At 43.5% G+C, this 8,151-nt stretch overlaps 1 protein-coding gene across 1 annotated transcript in view; it reads left to right on the forward strand.

Moving 5' to 3' along the window:
• The window catches only part of NIN (ninein), a 105,741-nt gene that overhangs the window by 82,249 nt on the left and 15,341 nt on the right, over nt 1–8,151 (forward strand). The window contains exons 22-25 of the mRNA XM_045287638.1: nt 2,180–2,302; nt 3,059–3,172; nt 3,980–4,126; nt 6,561–6,740. Coding sequence (XP_045143573.1) covers nt 2,180–2,302; nt 3,059–3,172; nt 3,980–4,126; nt 6,561–6,740 — 564 coding nt within the window. The remainder of the gene's footprint in view (nt 1–2,179; nt 2,303–3,058; nt 3,173–3,979; nt 4,127–6,560; nt 6,741–8,151) is intronic.

Here is an 8,151-nt window from a genome sequence, read left to right on the forward strand (position 1 = left end):
AGCATATAAATGTTCCAAAGCTGTTCTTATCAAGTGCACCCTGATGAGCGTGGGCATGGTTTTACTCCCTTTTTATTTTGAAAGCCTTTGTTGCTCAGCCTCTGAGAATGATGAGTTCCCAACCCGTCGCTTGGGAAATGTGTGCTTTGTTCCTTAATGAAGCAAGAGAAGAGAAGGAAAGGGGCAGAGCTGGAGTAAAGAGATGAGAAGGACATTATCCATCGCCTCGTTCAGGCACACTTTTTTAGAAATAGTGGTATGAATGGTCAGGTGGGAGAACTTGAGTTCTTCCTGTGAGTAGGAACTTACTTCATCAGGCGCCCAGGCTCTTGGACCACAGGGGTAGGAGTGTGTTGGCTCACTATTGCTGCCGTAGAGTTTGGCACTAGAAAGCATGATTTGTAGTTCACAAAACATTTTGATGAATTGATCTATTACAATGAAATGAAGCACAAGAACGTCAGCAGAAATGACAAGCCAGGTGGGAGGCTCCCTAAGTAAGACCAAGCTTTCGAGTGGTGGGTAAAGAAGGCCCTGCATCAGACCAGTGCCAGAGACTTTAAAATCCATTGTCCCCTCTTTTCCGACTTGTTTCGGTCTGTAAGGTGTCTGGATTCATTGGCAGTTGAAGACAAGATGCAGCCCTTAAAGTCTACTTTGTTATGCTGTTCTTGAATTTATCTGTGAAAGATTGCAGGACATAGAAAGATGACCATAAAAAGAAGTGAAACTGTGAAAGTCAAGTAAAATGGAGGAAAATCAAATAGCTTAGGAAGGGTTTACAAGTATAAGAAACAGTCAGTCTTTGTAAAGCAGTGGTTCTCAGTTGGGACAGTGCAACATGCAGGCAGGATTTTGTACCATTTAGTCTGCATGCCCTTGCCTAATGCGTGTATCACTGATTAAGTCATATAAATCTTACTCTCAACACGATTTAAGATTCTCAGTATCTCTGTCTCTTCTTATGCCTTGTGATGAGTCCTGGTGGTATAATGGTTCTGAGTTGGGCTAACTGCAAGGTCGTCAGTTCAGAACCACCAGCCGCTCCACAGGAGAAAGATGGGGCTTTCTATTCCTGAAAAGGGTTAGAGTCTCAGAAATGCACAGGAGCAGGTCTGCCTGTTCTGTAGATCCCTCTGAGTCAGCATGGACGCGGTGGCAGTGAGCTTGGTTTGTTGTTTTCGTTTGTGTAATGCCTAGTGCTATATTTTGAAGCTGGTTCTACTAGCCAGCCAGAGTGCTCCTGAGAAGTGAGACCTCAGCGCTCTTACTTTGGACATGTTCATCAGGAAAGACCCGCCACCAGAAAAGGACGCCGTGTTTGGTAGACTAGAGGATCGGACAAAGATGGGCGACACCCTCAGTGAGCTAATGGACACCATATCCACAATGAGGGATTCAAACCTCCAAGGACTGTAGTTGCATAGGCCACGGTTTCATCCTGTTATGCATTCCGTTGCTTTGCGTCAGAGCTGACTCCCCCACAACTAACAGCAAGCCAGTGGGCAACAAGCCAGGGTGGTGCTGGAAATCGTACAGTGTGTAGGCACAACGAAGGACGATCCAGCTCAGTAGGTCAGTAGTGCCAGGGTTGCCGCTGAAAAGGAACGGAAACAGGCTTTGTTTTCCATGGGAGCCGGGAGCCAGTGTGCTTAACCTCCGCAGCATTTCACTGACAAGTCAATCTAGGCCTCTTCCAAGGGAAAGGAGCGGAAACCCAGCTGAAAAGCACGGACCGTTTTACCTGTAAACGTGTCCTGGCGTCAGTGCATACCATGTGGTGCAGACAGGTCTATAGTCTTGACTGAGGAATTTGAAAATGACTTTTCCACTTAGAAAGTATGATGAAAACGCTATGCTGTGTGCACAGGTTAGGTTGAGGGTAGTGTGGCAGTATGCTATTATTTTACCCTGAAGGTGAAATGGTAATTTAGGACCCCTTTTCAGCCAGGGGAGCTGGGGAGGACAACAACGTCTGTCTGGTTGAATCGCTGAGTGGATGTTTCAGCCTTCCAGCGGGAGCTGGGAGAATCCAGCAGGGGACATCCTGTTAAAGCTAATTTGTCATCTGAAGTATCTGCAGATAGGGGACAAACAGCAGCATGAAGATGTCCTGCTTATAAATACCTCTTTGTACATACAGCCTTGAGATTTGATGGGCGGGCTTTATCTCTCCCAGCTGCACAGATGCCCCGAGCTCTCTGGCTTCCAGCAAAAACTGTCTAGTGTCCTGAGCGACAGTGAAAAACTGCTGGAGGAAAAGGAAGCACTGCGTCAAGAACTGAGTAGCTGCATTGATAAGGTAGTAAAACCAATAAGACTTTTACCACCACTGAATAATACACACCACTGAGCATGCGCCCTGTGAGCCCACTTACTCCATAGGCTCCTGGACAGCATTTTGGCTGGCAGGACATGACCCTCGAGCTCCCGCGGCCATGATTGTGACAGGAATCTAAAGTCATTGTTTAATGATTACATTAAATACAATAATGCAGTTTGTCTCATTTTAACGATCACAGCACTTAATATATGTATGAGGTCACTGACACATATCACTGTTGCTTACATGCAATACAAGTGATGTGTACCGTATATACTCCAGTATAAGCCAAGCTTCCAGCACGTTGTTTATGCTGAAAAGGCCCCCTTTTTGTGGTAAAATTAGGTGCCTCAGCTTATACTGTATTCTGTTTAATAATCTGAAATACATTTCATGGAATAGCAATTTTTTCCATAGCATTTTCCATTTAAGCCCTTCCCCTCCTTTCCTGCCTTCATGAGCATGCCATATACTCTTATTAAGGTACATACATTCTTGAACTTCCTAATTCCTTCAGCCCACCAGCTCCCACCTTATAAGAATATTCAGGAGTAAATGAGAGAGAGAGGTGGACCAGGGAGCCAAAAGAAGTTCTCCTTTCTGGCACTTTGCTCTGTCCCCTATGGCACTAGATGGCACTGGAAGGGTCTCAGCTGTACAAGCAGAGGCATTTAAGTTGGGGCTAGAGATGTTTGGGAAAATTGCTCTGTTAACACTTTCCTCTTCCTCAAACAGTTGGCAAAATCAAGTTTCCTGGAGCACAGAATCACTACTATGCAGCAGGAGCAGAAGTCGTGGGAGCACCAGAATGAAAGCCTCAAAGCCCAGCTGGTGGCTTCCCGGGGAAAGGTCTGTGAGCAGTTCTGTCCCTCTCCGCAGTCAGTAGTCTGTGTCTGCCAGCAGAAATCGCTGTGGAACACGTGTCCCAGGGGAAAGTGGTCTAGGAGAATGATGGTTTTGTCAGTTTGACTAACATTTGATGCACGTTGATAGGCTGGTGAAATAGCAATATTTCCCTGACCGTTTAGTAATAATGAGATTAAGTTATTTTTAAAAGCTTGAGAAAAGCATATAAAAAATGGATCCTAATTTAAAAATAGGGTTTTCTAAGGCAAGTTTATGCCCTATCATTGAACTCTTTAACAATTTTCCTCTTTTAGATTTACATTTTTTTAAAAATTGAAGTTTATATAAATTACCAGATAATAGTATGCATTAGGATTCTACAAGGATGTAATGTAGTTTTCTTTTTAATGAAGAGTTCCTTTACAAACCATCACCACAGGCTGAAATATAATTTCTGTGCAATCACTCAGGCCTTTTCTGTGGTGCCAGTTGGTACCTGCTGGTTCTGCAAAACATCGTTGGTAATCCCCCCCGCCCCCCCATGACTACATTCTGCTCCAGGCATCATTCGACGGTGCCCTAAAGATGATTGAGCCTATAAATGCCCATACTATCCTTAGGTTCCCACCCAGCTTCTGAAAAGAAAGCTGGATTTAATAAGTAAAAACAAAAGGGACCGTGGGGTGGGGGGGCCGGAGGGGAAGGGGAAGGGGAAGGGACCTTGGCATTCTACCCCATTCATTCCTGGACATGCAGCAGTTGAGACCAGCAAGATTTGGGTAACAGTGTAAGATTGTTCTTGTGTTGCAGGTTCAAAGTTTAGAAGATACTCTGCAGAATATGAATCTGCAAATGTCCCGGATCAACTCTGACCTCCAGGTAACCCAGCAGGAGAAGGAGACCTTGAAGCAAGCAGTGGTGTCTTTACATAAGCGACTTCAGAATGCTGGTGACAAGGTAACTTCCTTTTTTACTGAGGTAGAATATGTGTAATAGGGTATGCAAGTTTTAAAGTACAACGTAGTCCTTTTATCTGTATCTATGAATAAGCATATATATAAATATACATTACCCCCTTCAGTGTTTCCCCTAAAAGACAGGAGGGTTATAGAGTGGTTGTCTTTCTTAATTTTTCTTAAGCATTTTCAGGATTTTAAAAAAATCATTCTGTAACTTAAAAGTGTTTTCCTAAAATGTGATATTTTATGTATGTGTGGGATAAGAGGATCCCTCGTTGCACATTGGTCAAGTGCTCATCTGCTAACTAGAAAGGTCAAACCGAATCTACTTGCAAGGGAAAGAGGTAGAAGTCTATGTTCATAAAGATTTATAGCCTTAGAAAACCTGGGGGCAGTTCTGCTCTGTCCTGTAGGATCACAATTCGTCAGAGTTGATTTGACCACAGTGAGAGCTAGAGACAGACACCATTACCTAGGTCAGAACATGACTTTTATAGTACACCAACATGCTTGTACCCACTCTAGTTGATACCATCCAAGTTAACCATTTTTATAACTTCTGCAACTAGAGGATAGAGTGCCCTGTTTCTACATTTAGATAAACAGAACCATAGTGCTTTGGTTGTCTCAGTTAATGTTTACTTCCCTGGGAGCTAATATCCATTACAATGGCGACACAGAACTCACAAACAAAATTCATGATTAAAGTGTGAACAAGCGGTTCACTTCCAGTTCACAATGCCAGTGAGAAATGCTCAGCATATGTTACATAGTTCTTTCAGGTCTGCTCATAAATGCCCAAAGGGGCATACCACTCTGCTGTGCCTCAACCGGACATTCAGCTCAAGCTCCGTGGGGCAGCAAATCCAGTTCTCTTAAATGAAGTGCCCAGAGGCACCTTACTCCAGTAAGCCTCAGCCTGAAGGCACTCAGTTCCATTTCCAGTGGTCAGCAAGCTCACCTTCCCTAATTAAGTGCCCAGAGGTACCCCACCCAGCAAGCCAGCCTTTACGCAAAAGAACTCAACTTTACTTCCTCTAGGGGTTATGAAGTCCACCTCTCTGTTCCCTGCGTAGGGATCTCGGGTCCAGAGGATGCTCTACTCTTGGCTCTTGCTGATAATGAGACCCCTCCTCATTCTCAGAGGGCTCATTTTATACCAAGCAGGATGGCATTCTAGAGAATCCTGTTTGAAATTACTCACAGGTAAATCTTATCGGTATCGTCCCCACCTTCTTACCAGGTGCAGGGAACGGTCCTTAGGTGAGAGTTAGAGACTTTCAGCTAGAAGAGCCACATTCAATCACTCACTGCCTTTGCAGCGGCAAGGTAATTTTTTTTTTTTTTTGACAGCGTTAGAAGACCGTACTAAAATGAGTTTTGTAGTAATAAAGATAAATATGTTTTCGCAGTTAAGTGATAGCAGATAAAACATTCATGTATCCCTGACAGATTAGAACTTAAGGAAAACATTGCGAGAAATCAATAGGTATGCACACATACCAAAGCAGAAAAAAGTAAAACTTCTACTGAAAAGGAAAACGATGTCATCAAACAATGGTACTGACTTCCAGGAGGTCGCCCATTGCTACCAGATGGGCGAATGCGACCAGGAAGAACTGGTGAAAGTGTTAGCCGGCTGACACATTATGGTGATGTGCTGCAGAAGGGTGTCTTACTTTAATTGATCACAATGCTGCTTAATCGCGTCTCAACTAAATTCAGCACAGTGGCATGGGCATCATCCTTGGGATAGATATTAAGATTTTTGTCCTTTAATAAAAGTAGTCAGTAATTCAGTTACTTGATTTTCTTTAACTACAGTCTATTTTCCCTGAGAGAGCTATTTCCATCTCCAAAATTACTTCTGGGCTGACATTTTCCTCAAGCTGACTGCCTTTCCTCTTTTTGATGTTTCAACTGGGAAGACAGACTTATGAATTGTTACCTTCCTTATTTATTTGCATTTCCCAGATTAAAAAATAAAACAACACATTTTGTAGCTTAAAATCGATTCCTAAACTCAAGTCCCAATTAGCTGGTGAGAGTGGGGCGTATCTTATGAAACTGTTCAAGTCTGCAGCCATGTCAGAGCTCCCTGCACCCTCTGTTAACCAAAGGAGTCGTGCCCGAGGCTCAAAGCAGTCCTGAGAAGCAGCGTCACCAATCTGGGTGCACTTGGGTCCCGTATGGAAGTGGAACTTGCTCTAGAATCTCTTTTGCTGCTGAAAACTCTTCTTCATCCAGTAGAGGTTTTTTTTTTAAATGAAACCCTATTGCTTTATTTCTATCGACATACTTGTACTCCCACTAGAAGAGAAAGAAGGAGGTCAAATGATGCTAAGAATTGTTATCACTAGGTAAACTTTTCTCAAACCAGTAATTACCTATCTGCTTGTTTTTAAGACTTTACTCTGCAATTCTCTCTTAAGAACAGAGCCCCAGAAAAAGCCACACAGCCATCCGGGCTCCACAGCCAGCTGAAAAGCCTGTCTTGGGACAAGTTGGATCATTTGATGAATGAGGAGCAGCAGCCGCTGTCGCAAGAGAATGAGAGACTGCAGACTGGGGTGCTGAACACCAAAGCAGAACTCACACACTCCCGGGAGAAGGTAACGCGTCCGTGCGAAAATGATTCGTTTGCTAGGACTGAAACGGTTTCATGGTACGCGTTTCAGTGTTCTGCTATGACAGACTTGTGTTAAGAATATAAAATCTGTCATTCATATGCACATAGATTTATGTTGAGCTTATGAAATACTTTTTCATTTATATAAGCATTTCTATATTATCATCTATTGGGCTTCACATCAGAAATATAATCTCATGGAAGTTATGCTATCCATACCTTTCTTTTGATGGTCTTTTGGGTAGGTTCAAACCTCCCACCTATTGGATAGCAGTCTAGTGTATTTTCCATATGCACCGCCCAGGGACTCCCTGTGTGAGAAAATGCACTGCCATCAAGCTGCTTCTGACTCATGGTGACCCTAGGTAGGGTGTCGGAGACTGTGAAAAGGAGCCCGGTGGCATTGTGGATTATGCTTTCAGCTGTCAACAGCAAGAGCAGTGGTTTGCATCCTCCTGTCATTCACTGGGAGAAAGATGGGGTTGTCTGATCCTGTAAAGATGTAACAAATTAGAAGTCAAGGAAAACATTGCAAGAAACCCAAAGGGGTGGCTGATTCTACACTGTCCTCGGGGATCGCTCTGCGTTGGAATCAACTCAGTGTCAGTGGAGAGACAGTACATATTTAACTGAATAGACAGCCTCATTTTTCTCCCATGGAGTGGTTGGTGGGTTTGAACACTAGCCTGTGGTGAGCAGCCCAGTGCCAAACCCACAGTGCCACTAGGGCTCCTCTGAGAAAAGGGGGCCCCCTTTTTAAAGACTAGCATTTGAAGTTTAAAGTGGTCTTTAAAGGTATCTTTTCCAACAACAAAAAAGATGATGCTTAAATTCCCTTTCCCTCTACCAAGTAGTTGACCAATGCCTACATACCTCTTTTGAGAGGAATTCTAACTTTGAAGAGTCACACATATTCCTTGAGGACACCTACTGTGTGTCAGAGAGGCTGCTATCCCTGAAGTGGCACTAGTGAACAAGAAAGACATGGCCCCTGTCCCCATGGAGCATGGTCGATACACTTGCTAAATTTATTTCAGGTGTGAATAGCCCGTAATAGAATAGATGGGAATGTTATTGCCTTCACTGGCCAGAAGCTATGTTCATGTAAGAGCAAAGGTGCCTAGACAGACGATGTCTGTGTTCTTGACATCCACACCACATTCTTGAGTCTAGAGTCTGGGTCAAGGGTAAGAACCAGAACTTCTTTCTTCGTTATCTTGGCCTTACAGCATTGGGGGCTTTTGTTTATGTTTTCATTTGATTTTTTTTTTAGTCATTGTACAATTCTTATCACAATCCATACATATATCCATTGTGTCAAGCACATTTGTACATTTGTTGCCATCATCATTCTCAAAACATTTGCCTTCTACTTGAGCCCTTAATATCAGCTC

The sequence above is a fragment of the Echinops telfairi genome, unplaced genomic scaffold, assembly GCF_000313985.2.
Source record: "Echinops telfairi isolate 266 unplaced genomic scaffold, ASM31398v2 ScPeMD7_18;HRSCAF=68, whole genome shotgun sequence".
NCBI lineage: Eukaryota > Metazoa > Chordata > Mammalia > Afrosoricida > Tenrecidae > Echinops > Echinops telfairi.